Genomic DNA, 13129 nt, shown 5'->3' with positions numbered 1-13129 from the left:
GGGTCCACCTAAACAGATGGTCCAGTGTCAATAGACAGCTATTAACTGGCCACTTTGCTAACTCTAATTCAAGACAGCGAAAAGCACATTTAAAGAACTGGGAATCAGTCCTTTGCCATACTGATGAAGTCATGAGTAAGACAGAGTTAAGATTTGATTAGTAAAAATTAACTAAATAACACTTATAAAATAAACCTCTTCAAAATTTCGGTTTAAACAATATTTATACTTATTTTCTACTGCAGCAGATTAGGCATGAGCTGGGTCAAGGTTTTAAAAAGTTATAGTTTCAAAACAGCTATCCGCTTCCACCAGACCATTAATACGTCCCATATAAGTGTAGATTAACAATGCTGGTCCTCCCCCACCTCTTGCTACAGTCTGACGGTCAGCTGGCTGAAAAAATGTGAGTGTAGTTTTTCTTTTCTTACATTTGGAAATAATTCTGGTCATGACAAATACTGAGAATAATGCACAGAACCTAAAGGAGCACTACCCATCAATCTTATTTAGGCAACAATGTTTTAAAATTACAGCCTGAGGTATATATGGACTTTGCAGCTGTTTAGGCCCCCTCTTCTCACCCGGGGGCCCAAAGAAAACATGAATTTACTCAAGACAGGTCGACAAATACACCAGTTGTACACATAATAAGTTTTAAATGTACTTAAATAGAGTCCAAGAAAAAAAATCCTGCTGTCTTTAAGCTGGGAGAACATTTCTTGCATCCTCTAGAAGATTGTAAAGAATTTAATAAATAATAGCTTTTTCTCATGTTTGCTTGTTGCACACATTTAAATTTTGCCCACCCTCCCCACCTCCCATCAACAACCTGCTCACTTATTTACTCTGTGGGCTCAATTATTTGGATTTAAAAGTCTTGTAATTTGGGCCCTAAAATGTGGCCTCAATAGTTCAGACTTCTCAAAAAATATCTGTGCATGTGATGGAGAAATTGCGCAGTACTTGCTTTTGTACCCCTGCAGGAATCTCTACTATTTGTAGATGGATGTAGCAATAGCAGAGATGCACTCAAGTGTATTTGAATAAAATCTGTCGGTTTTGGAGATTGCCTTTAACACTGATTTTCAATATTTAAAATTCTAAATCTATTTCTGTTTATTTCCATTAATTATCATTAATTCCCATGGAAAGTTTCCAAATTCAAAAACTCTCCAAATTTTTAAGCCCTACTCCCTGAACAAGACTGCGTTTGCTGCTTTGCTGAGAAGCTTATTACAGTAAATGCAAGTTGTTCTGTTTTTTTTTTTTTTGTTTTTGTTTTTTTTGGTACAAAGAGCAAATAGAGTGAAACTGGTAAAATGACTAAAACAGTCAAGTGTTTCTCAGACTTCCCCATATCTGTTCTGTCCGATCATTTTCACCCTGGGGGAAGTTCCCTTTCTTATCATACTGAGTCAGGAAAAGGTTGGGAAATTACCACGGAAAACCTACATTTTAAGAAAATCAAAATAACTATAAATTTTTTAAAAGAGCAATTTATTGCCACTGTGAGTAGACTAACAGACCCTCAAGCCTTAATTTATTGTTGGCTGACTTATTAGCAGTAATACTGAGATGATCAATATGTTGGTATATTTATATTTAAATACCCACTCATGTATTTTAACATGCCAAAAACACTGTTTTCTTTTGTGACAGTACACAGTATTATTGCTTCCTAATAAAACAGGTTTCAAAAGGATTACTGGGCGCTGTGCGTTGGAGCGTCGGCCACTGACCAGACCCAGCAAGTGTGGGCTGTTTGATAGAAAATAATCGGGGCATATTTTTTGACACACGTCTGATGCCGCTAATGTGTGTTGCCCTTAATTTTTGGAGACATGTCCTGTGGTCTGGTGAAACTGAAATGGAAGTGTTTGGCCATAATGAGCATTGTTAAGTTTGAAGGAAAAAGAGAGATGCTTGCAAGCCTGAAAACACTATGCAAGCTGTGAAGTACGGGGGCTGTAAAATCATGTTGTTTGGGCGTCTTGCTGTAGGAGATACTGGTGGAAATCGCAAAGTAGATGTAATCTTGAGGAAAGAACATGAACGTGAAAATATTAAAGCAATATCTCAAGTCAGGAAGCTAAGGTTTTGGGCCCAAATCTGTCTTCAAAATGGGCAATGATCCTAAGCATACCACCAAATTTGTTACACAGTGGCTTAAGGACAAGACCTTCATTGTTTTAGAGTGGCCACCACAAAGCCCTGATACCAGGCCCATAGAAGATTTCTAGGCAGAGCCAGGAGACCTGACACAGTTACACCAGTTCTTACAGAAGAATGGGCTGAAACTGCAGCAAACTATTGCAATACTAAGATGTATGTAAACTTCTGAATCAGATAGTAATAAAAAAAAAATTAAAAAAAAGCAAAGCTCTCTCCCATTACTCTGACATTTAGCAAATATAAATAATTTCAGATCGTGTGTTTCAGTATGGCTTTATGTCTAATAACACGCTCCTTTGTAGGAATAATTGTTACTTCTCTGTCGTAAATGAAACCATTTAGGTTATTTTATACATTTTGACATAAACACCATGATACAATGTATCTGTGGCATCTTTACTTAAGTTTACAAGAGTCACAAAAGCAGATGAAATCAGAACTCTGACAATATCAAAGGTGTTACTAACGTAATGAAAGAGCGAGTCATGTTTTTGTTTTGTTTTTTTACTTGTTTGTCGTAGAGCTGGGATCTCCTGCCATGGCTGTGACTGGCTGCCTCGTCATCCCCCTTTGCCACACCCTGCAGAGGAGAAAGGACAACCACCTGACCTTCAAGCTCAGCCCGGCCTAATTTTCCCTTAGAGGTATCCTAAAACTGAACTCTACTTGAGTCCCTTGTGGTGTTGCATGTTTTATTACACTGATTACTTCTCTATAAAAAATGTTTTAATTAAAGAATGATTATATTACTAATTACTGACAATGATGCTCCTCATACCCACTGACTTGTTAGATCATCTTTGGAAGGGAACCGGGGGCTTGGGTGTGTTTTTACATGTCTTACACACCGACACTTCAAAAGAAGGAGAAAAACAGGAAAATCCAAATGATATGAGATGCCCAGGAAGGAAGGGATGTGGCGGAGATGCTGCTAGAACAGTCTTCCCACCTTGTGGTCACACGGTGAACTGTAGCTGCCTGAACCCACAAGCGACTGGAGGAAGAGAGAGCAAGAAGCGGAGGAGAGCGATGAAGTGAGAGAGGGAGGGAGCCAGAAGGAGCGATATGGAGAGAGCGAGAGAGCAAAAAGGGAGGGGAGTTTAAACTAAGTGCTATGTTTTGGGACAGGCTAATCTGCTAGCGAGCAGTGTGAGGATCGGAGCGTATTGTGTGAGCCAGTGTGCGGGGGACAGATAAGGGAGCCAGCCAGCCCGACCCACCGACTGCCTGCCTTTAATGTGCTGACTCTGGGGAGATTTTAAAAGACAGCGTATTGACTCCTCAGACGCGTGTTTGTGCGTGAGCGGTGGAGACCCTGGGCTCAAACGACTCCAACTAACAGCCACAGCCAGTCAGAAGTGCATCAGCAGACAAGGGAGCGAAAGAACAAAAACAAAACCCCCAAAAACAGGACTGAAAAATCACAGCTCCCAAATCAGAAAGAGGATTTTTTTTTTTTTTTTTTTTTTTGTATTCTCCTCTTTTTTTCAATTGATTTCAGTTTTTTTTTTTTTCTTTCTTTTTCTGTGTTCCCGGGACAGAGTGACTGACTCCCGATTCTAGAGAAGAAATCAGGAGGGAGCAGAAAAACTGAAGAGAATCCAAAGAAAAATTAAAGAAAAGGACAGAACAAAAACATCATCATCGAATCTGAACATGTTTGAAATAAGCCGAACACTCAACGCTGCTTTGTTGAGCAACGAGGTAAAGATATCTGGATTTTCTTTCCTTATTTCTTGTTACAACTGTCCACATTTCACCTGTGTACGTCTGCTGCCAACCATTCTGTCCTGTGTGTTGCGTATGTGTCTTTGCTCCTAGAAGACAGAGGGGGATGATTGATAACAGCACGCTGGTTGTTACGGGGTGGGGGAAAGATGCTTCTCACTCATTCTGCTTTGTAATCATAAACTGAGAGCCAGTGCTTAGACTTCACATCAAAACCAATGTAGCCATCGAGCCCATCTAACATAGGCTTGCTAGTGAAATTGCGCACCTGGGGCTAAAACTGTGTGTGCAAGTGTAAGTGTGTACATTCACACATGTGCGAGAGCAGAGTCTTCTGTAATCCTTGTCTACCTCCCTCTTTTCCTTCCAAGTTTCAGTTTTTTTCCCCTCTAGCATTCCCACCATCCTTCCTATACCTGCTGCTATCTGTTCTCCTTCCCGTCTCTCACACCCCTCTTCCTTCTCTTCCCTCCCTTTTTTATCTCTGTGCCTCTCCTCTCCTCCCCTCTCCTCCTGTATCCGTGTATGAGCGTGTGTGTTCTGTGAGCAGCATCTCAAGATGATGGCGAGGTACGGGCAGCTCTCGGGACTGGCAGCCAGTGGCGTGGGCTCCGTCCCCGAGACGCACTCGCCGCCATTTCCCAAGGACCCCCCGTCATCGCCCGCCCAGATGGGCTACAGGTCACCCCTGGTAAGAGGATAGTAGACAGACCAATGTATCTAAATCTCTTTATTGAACACAGGGAAGGTTATTTACGAAAATAGAAACAGGGAGATAGGAGTTTGGATAAAGAAAAAAAAAATGTTGTGTGTTGAAGAAAAGAGAAAAATAAAGGGGTGCAAAGGGACCAAACCGATTTGTGGGATTTTGCCCTTATCCCCAGTGGATGGTATTAGCAAATATTTACATTGTTATTTTTGTTCAATTACGACCGCCTACTCCGTCTTTAGCCTCTGCCAGTCAGCCTGTTATCAGGGGAGTTTGAGGTGTTTATGCGTGCCTGCATGTGCGAATGAGTGGGTAATATGTTAAACATTTATTTTTGGTCCTTGCTGAAAAATGAAATATCTTTGCATGTGCATGTGTTTCCAAAAACTTCAAGTAAAACTTATGAAATGACAGAATAATCTTTAAACATGTGTAAGATGATGGATTTCCAATTACATTTGATTTTAACCCTCTGTCAGTTAAATTCCCATCAAGTACCAGAGATAGCAGGAACATTTTCCACCGGAGTCAACATTACTCTGCAATTTACATAGTGAAAAAAAAAAAAAGATACTTGTGGGAAAAGAGACTTGAGAAAATCTTCAGCGTTCAGACAAAAAAAAAAAAAAAAAAAAAAAAAGAAGTGTAAGAAAATCCCCGACTGGCCACATAAAAAGCAACACGAAACTGTGGGTGTCTAATCTGCTGCGGGCTCTTCATTGGTTCGGGCTCCCCTTCAAACTGGCTCAGATCCACACCCCGGAGCCTCCCGTAAGCCTTCATAACCCACCGTCATGCTGCTGCTGCTGCTGCTGCTGCTGACTGTACCCAGGGGTTCCCATCAAGTCTATGCAAATGCGACGGGTAAAATCTCGGCCGTGATTCCTTACATTTGCTTTAAATTGTCACAGGAATTCAAGCACATTGCTGCAGTTTGTTACACAGGAATCTATGCAAAGCGTTGTATTTTCCGCTGCCTATTTAGACCCAACTGTTATCAGCTGCTTGCATAAAGGTGCTGGACCATGAATTTATTGCATAAATACATTTAACATAATACCTTTTTGGATTAATCTTCTCAGCAGCCTATCAGATGGTATTTTCAGGTGACTGACTAAGTAAGGTGGAGCATCGTGAACAGATTAAACAGAAGTAGGATAACATTAATTAAACCCATTGTTATTAAATTCCTGCATAATTTGATTTTTGGCAAAAAAAAGGGCTTGGTAAAGGTTTATTTTGGGGATTTATTTTCCGGTTTTGTGTGAGCATTTGTGTAAGCGCATTTGTTTGTGTATTTGTTTAAAAATGTGCACGTGTGTGGATTTGTGTGTCTGTGGATGATTACTCTGGTTAAAAAAGACCATCATTAAAGTGATTAATGGTGCCTTCATTAAGCACAGCAAGATCATTTGCATGCATTAGATAAATGTGCTGGAAGATTCTGGTTGCTTTGGTGTGCAAAGCCTCAAAAGCTGGATTGCATTGTATCTTTAAGCTGGTGCAGTATTCTGTAGCGCCATTTAAATATTGTTGTTCGTCAATAAATGAGCACATTTTTGGTTAATGAAACACTTTAAGTATCTGTTAATTCATTGAGAGTTACATTTCATCCATAGAAATTCTACAATTCAACTAAATAAACACGAAAAAAATTTTGTGCTCAGGTATGTCCATGTGTCAAGGTATGTTTGTGTGTGTGTGTGTGTGTGTGTGTGTGTGTGTTTGTGCAACAAGCTGCGTGTTAGTATGTGTGCCTCCTGTGGTTAAAGCTGTTGGGCAGTGCATTCAAAAGAGCATTCAAAGAATTCGTTTCCCAAGCTATTAAAATGTAGCACACAGAGATTTGCATGATTGATGGCATACAAAGTAATGCTCCAGCATTCACAGTGAGTATGTGCAGGTTCAAGTTTGCAGCTTTAGGGCGGACAAGATGACCATATTAAAAAAAATAAGTACAATTTGTTTATAGGAAATGAATTGCAAAATAATCTCATTTATGTCACTAAGATCCAATTTTCATAACCTCACATCTACTGGCCTGGTGTGCTCCATGCTTCAGAGCTGAAGGTTGTTAATTTGAGGAAAGCTCCTCTGATTACCCACTGCAGGCATCTGTCGTTCTCCATGTGACACTAGGCTTTGTTTGACAACTACAATCTTTTGTTTCAACATTGAAAATGAAGGCTTGCATAAACCCCACAACAACCCCATCCAAAGGAAAGGGGAGGTAAAAATGGCGTTTGGCGTTGCAGACACTGGCAAACATTTTTCACCAACGAATCTCAGCAGCCAGGAGATAGTTAGAGGTCATCTCTATTTCATAACAATAATTAGCTCCTTCCATCTGTGCTGCTCACTGCATTTCCCCGTTCCTTGATTGCTGTGTTGTCTATATCCAGGAAATTAGTTCATTTATGCTCTACAACCCTGCTGTCATCGAGGCACAAACAGGTGCAAGCACATTGAATGGCGGTAGTGAAAAGAAAGAGACGCTCGGAGACGGAGAAACACAGAAATGGAGATATGTGCAAATTGCGGGATCAGAAATGATAATCGTGGCCATGAGCACAATGGCGCTTGATTAACACAAGGCTGGCACATAAAATAACAAACATGGCTTTTGTTGTGATGTTGTGAACGATTAAATGATCGGGTGAAAATTTAAATGCTGAAAAGTTCGAGAAAATAGGCACAAGATGGTCCTTTTTCCCTGCTCTCATTCACAAATTATATACTGCTTTGATGCAGTGTTCTGTCCAGCAGAAGCCTCTCAGCTATAGGGTTTGTAGAGGAAAAAAGAAAAAAAAAAGACATACTACTCAACCATATCACGCCTATAGCGTATCTCCCACTACAGTAGAGCGAGTTATGACCACCCTGCTTCACATTTGAGTTCACATTCAGCATCACACATGAGCTCAGGCTGTGCAGCTTGTGTGAGTGCATCATGTCATGTTTATGGTTGATGTGAGCACATGTGGTGTGTCAGCCACAGGAAAAGCACAGACACTTTTTGCAGAGGGTGCGGGGTTGGGGGGGTCCACATTTGTCGGAAGATGTGTGTGTGTGTGTGTGTGTTGGCCACCAGTGCTGCAGGGAGGGCCTAGTGATCAGCAGCTGAGCCTGTGTCCCGCTGGGAGCCATCACTGCAGAATGGAGCAGGTGTCTGCGGGCTCATGCACCCCCTCATCCATACACACACATCCATACACACAAGCACACACACTTGTCTTCCCAGATACTGTACATAAATGCTGCAAGCCGACAATGCACTTTCTCTTTTGGTTTCTGTATAGTTTTGCAATATGCCACTATATCCCTAGGATTTCTTTAAGTGCTGAAATTTCACTTAGATTTTGTGCTCATCAGCTCTGTGAATGATAGTTTAAAGGCAGTGGATTTGATTCATGCATGTGAACCCAGCAGCATAGAATGCTGCAAACACAAGGGCCAACATCCAGTGAAAGGTTACTTAGGATGTCTCTTAAATAATCTCCGACTTTACAAAATTTCTACTCACAACTGGACAGCTATAACAAACTGCTAATGTCTGTTTAATACACAAAAACCTTTTGAATATTACACAAAAAAGCATATTCCATAATCTATGAACAAAAGGGTCACAGCCACCACCAACAGGCAAAGTAGAATAACTCAAGCTCTTATTAGTCCCATATTGATTGACAGCATGTTTTAAATGTATGGATTGACATAACTAACTTGTAGCGCCTTAAACATCCTTAGTGTGACTATGAATTGTTGCAGAGATTTGTACAGTTTAATCGATGGAAAAGAAGAGTCGTACTTCCTGCTCCTTTATTTAGTTTCCTAAAGAAGACAACATTTAATTTTAGGGAAAAATGCGTTGCCAACTCAGAGCAATGTTTTCTCATCCAGTAGCAGTTATTTCATTTGAAAGGAGATAAATGCAGAGAGAATAATGAAACAGACAAGTCTGGGAAGAAATGAGGACTGTGTTTGTAAATCTGTTGAGATAATATCTCACTGTTTGACTACGTTTACAGCTACATTTAGACAACCCTGTTTTCCTTATAAAATATGCGTTGGAGTTAAATGCATTAGATCATACAGCTTTTCTTAATATATTGTAAAACCGACAGCGATTTCAAAACACGGCTTTATATCCGTTTGCCAACCTTTCAAACCCTAACAAAAGAGGTATTAGTCGGAATGAGCCCTGTTCTGACCTATGTTTCCCTTTGATAATCTCACTCAGATGGCTTCTGCTCATCCCTCTCCTCCACAGACAAAAGAAATCACAATGCAAACACAATTTCCTGTCAAGAAGAACATTAAGTGGTCTTTTTTTTTTTATTTCATAAAAGATGCCATTTTTTGTCGCTCCTGGCCAGACAATGCGCTACTGTCATTATAAAAACAGTCGTGAGGAAAAACCTGTTTTATTAGTTCACAGCTGAGTGCCCATTGATGCAGAGGCGCTGACAATACTGCTGATAGATGAGCGAATGTCTGCGTATGCGAACGTGGTTCGTTGATAAACAACACTGTTTCATCCCTATTTTAGAATTGATAGTTCCAAAGCCGAGTTCGTTTTCATTGATTTCCTAATTGCCAAGGCAAAGTATCTTCTGTCACCATGAATAAAGCTGACTTGTGCATTTGTGGGTGACCGTTGAAGTTACCGCAGACCACCGCGCCCTTAAAGACGTCCAGTAGCTGAATCCTGTATACCTGTCCGCATGCATGGTCCAATCTGAGATTCTTACAGGGTAAAGTACACCAACATCAAGGTATAACCACAAAGATTTAAAACAAAAATGTGTAACATGATGTAATTACTTTAATTTAAAGCAGAAGCTATAATCATTCAGCTTGATGCTAAAATAATAAATATAAGTTAATTTGAACATTTACATATTGTTTTCTTAGATCTTGTTACATAGAATTAAGTAAGAATATAAAATATACAGCTACTAAACTTAGTGTTTGTTTTCAAATCCTTTTCTTTTTGGATTACTTTCCCTTTTTGCTTTTCTTCTCTTTGTAGAGTAGCACTGGGAGTAAAACAAACTGGTCAATTAGTCAGGCTATATGCTCTGGGAGCTACCCTGCAGTCAGCTGCTTGACACACACATCTCTTGTAACTTGCCAACCATAGTTTTAAATCAGCGTTGTCCTATTAATAGTAATGTATATAGTTTTCACACCATCTATCTATCCATTAACTATCCATATTTTTTTGCAACCTGTAAGTGTGCTCGCCTTCTGTCAGCAAGTTGTACTCAAACCTTTACACAACTTAAGAAAACTCACATTTTATTGCACGTCAATGAAATGATTTTAGACCGTGTATCGGTAGGACCGATACACCAGGAAGCTATAGCAGTTTCTGAAAGTGAGAGAGGAACAGCACTGCTTTTCTCTGCTGCTGTAAGTGTGAGAAAAATATAGGAGCCCTCTTTCAGCCAGCTGATGAGCAGTACATCGACAGGTGGAGGAGGGGCAGCATTATTATGTGCTCGATATAGCTGGGGTAGTAATTTCCGTCACTCTGGCACCTTGTCTGGAGTCTCATTAAAAGTAAAAAGTACGATGGGAATAGAATGACACCTTTTTTGTGGTTTTGAAAATAGAATTGTTTCAAAACCTTGGAATCTTGATACAAACAACTAACACAAAGCTATACTCAAAATAAATAAACAAATGTTGTAATAATTTCATTATGGAAAGTATCTACTTCTTAAAATGATAAACATGTTCTACCATCTGCATTAATGTAAAGTCAGTCAAACTAGAAATATTGTGAAATCTGCCCAGGAATAGAAACCATTTAAAAAATGTCTGGAAACACAATTATTTAAACAACCTTTATGCCCTGATACAGTTAGCTGGCTTTTCTTCTTTTATTAGCTCTTTTTATTATATTTTTCACCTATTCTCTTCTCTTGTGTTACATTTTATTTTATTTTGCCTGTACTTTGTTCAACAAAGTTTGCTTTAAAATATGGTGTATAAATGACTAAATAAAATGAAAATTTTAAATGTGTTATAGTAAAATGGTATTTTACCTCCTCTTGCACGATATTCCAAAAATACCTTCTTACTCTGTTTTTTTTTTTTGTACAAAGTCCACCTATCTTTAAAGTACGACCATATTTTTTAGGTAGTGCAGTGTGTGCTTTCCACCCTGACTCCTCCTTAATCAACCGAATGTCTCAACAACACAAAATAACTGAAACATATCTCAAAGCATGTAGGCATTTAAGCTGAAACCAGTCGAGTTTTTCCTGGTGCATTACACCCTGGCTTCTCTTCAAGCATGAAGTGACATTTTCAGAGATGGATTTGTGCGGCGTGGGCATGCTGCGGTCCCCAGTGCCGATAGCCAGACTTGTAAAGGACTCTGGATGTGTCTAATTTCTGAAAGGTTACCCCTTATCAAAAGCCACGCAGTGCAGTCATTTAAGCAGATCTGACTTTTGATGAGGTTTAAAACACCATGACATATAGCGGGTATTACTTTTTTTTTCGGCTTCAGGTCTTAACAGCATAATCTTTAAAAGAGGAAACAGGAATAATTTTCACAGAAAAATAGGAGGGAAAAAAATAAAGAATGCTTACCTATAGTGAGCAGCAGCCTCGGGTGGGAGGCTCTGTGTGCTTAGTGTTGTTTGTGTTTGTGTGTGTGTTTGGGTAAGTGGAGGGAGTTGTGATTAAAGCCTGCACCAGATGGACCACAGCAGTCACCCTGTGAGGATGGATGTACCCCTACCAGGATCAAACGTGAAATAGGCTGCCGTCCTCACACCCCCGACCCCACCAGTAAGCCCCCATGATCCTCTGACCCACGGCACTGCAGCCACCATCATACGCCTGATCCAAACTGCAAAACCTTTCAGTAAAATTGAAAACACTTTGCTCTCTTTGTCATCATACTTAAAGTGAATCAGAATGAAACTAATGTTGCACATGCCTGTACGTTCATGACATATAATTACATCGTTAAAGCAAGACAAAACTTTATTATCCAATCGAAGCCTGCTGGCCTCCTGAAGTTGAATGTCACCACAAGCTGCGGACCACTCTGTCGTCCAAATGGACGCTAATCCACCAGAGTCCTGTTGAGAATACACACTCAGCGCCAGAACACATGCCAGACCGAACAGTGAATGCATAGCTAAGCCTTCCTGGTCTCGCACACAGGCCTTTTTCTCAACTCTGTTCGCCTCAAAAACTATTATCGTCATTATCTGTTGTATAAAATAGGCAGCTAATACTCGCAAAAGTATTCACACCCTTGAACTTTTCCACATTTTGTCACATTAAAATCATAAACGGTTTTTTAAGTCATGCAATATTGTGATGTAGAAGGAAAATGGCACATGGTTTAAAGAAATTTTACTGTTGTATTCCTTTCCCTTTAGTCTGATACTGTTAAATCAAACTCCTGCAGAAATCTACTAATTAGTAAAAAGGGTCATGTGTGTTAAATTGAGCTTTCTGTGAAGGCCTCAGAGGTTTCTTAGAGAACATTAGAAAATAAACAGCATAATCGAGACCCAGGAACCCCTGAGACAGGTCAGGGAAAAAATACTGTGAAGAAGTTTTATGCAGGGATAAGTTATAAAACTATATCCCAAGCTTAAACTATCTGTCATCTAATATTGGAAAGAGTACGGCACAGAACTTCAAAGTCATCAAGACATGTTCACCCACCTTACTTGGAAGAGCTGCAAAGATTCACAGCTAAGGTGGGAGAATATGTTGACAAGATAACATATTAGCTTTATGCCACACAGATCTGCACTGTATGGAAGAGTGGCAAGAAAAAAAATAGTTGAAAGAAAAGCATAAGAAATACTATTTAAGGTGTCCTACAAGCCATGTAGGACACGTGAACTAACTACACAGAACTCTGAACTCACCATCCTCACAGTGAAACATGGTAATGGCAGCATTATGCTGTGGTTATACTTTGCTTCTGCATGGACTTCACAGAAGGTGGTCAGAGTTAAGGGGAAGATGGGTGGAGCTAAATGCAGGTCAATACTCAAAGAAAACCTATTAGAGGCTGCAAAAAACTTGAGACTGGGACAGATGTCCTCCTTCCAACAGGACAATGACCCAAAACATACAGGCAGAGGAACAGTGAAATGGCCATGTTCTACTATTTGTTGGTTTCTAACATGGTTTCTACATGGATTGAGAAGTTTTCTTTATCTAACATCCAAAGCCTTTACAGAACAGCTGTATTAAAATAAAGATAAAATTCCCAATTACTATGAAGGTGATTTCTGCCGGCAATCGTTTTATTCAGTGGTATTAGAGAAAAGGTGGATAAATACAAATGACTGCCACTGTTGTGTTGGTCTATCACATAAAATCCCAATAAAATACATTGACTTTTGTGTTTGTGCTGTGACAAAAGGCTGAAAGGTTTAAGAACTATAAATACTTTGAAAGGCACTGAATTTACTATTATATGATACAAGTTAAACCAAATCTAGCCAAACCAATAGAAAAAAGCAGTTG

The 13129-nt window shown here is 39.7% G+C and overlaps 1 protein-coding gene across 3 annotated transcripts in view; it reads left to right on the top strand.

The window, feature by feature from the left end:
* elavl4 (ELAV like neuron-specific RNA binding protein 4) overlaps window positions 1-13129 on the top strand; it is a 117735-nt gene that overhangs the window by 4737 nt on the left and 99869 nt on the right. The window contains exons 2-4 of one of the 3 annotated variants that reach the window (XM_047374826.1): window positions 2697-2819; window positions 3717-3879; window positions 4454-4594. In XM_047374826.1, coding sequence (XP_047230782.1) covers window positions 3832-3879; window positions 4454-4594 — 189 coding nt within the window. In that variant the 5' untranslated portion in view covers window positions 2697-2819; window positions 3717-3831. Of the gene's footprint in view, window positions 1-2696; window positions 2820-3167; window positions 3880-4453; window positions 4595-13129 lie in introns of those variants that run through there. The other 2 variants (XM_047374829.1, XM_047374827.1) reach the window with 2 other exon arrangements.

The sequence above is a fragment of the Girardinichthys multiradiatus genome, chromosome 9, assembly GCF_021462225.1.
Source record: "Girardinichthys multiradiatus isolate DD_20200921_A chromosome 9, DD_fGirMul_XY1, whole genome shotgun sequence".
In the NCBI taxonomy this organism is placed as follows: domain Eukaryota; kingdom Metazoa; phylum Chordata; class Actinopteri; order Cyprinodontiformes; family Goodeidae; genus Girardinichthys; species Girardinichthys multiradiatus.
Note: the sequence above shows the minus strand (reverse complement) of the source record. Positions and strands in the feature narration are given on the sequence as shown.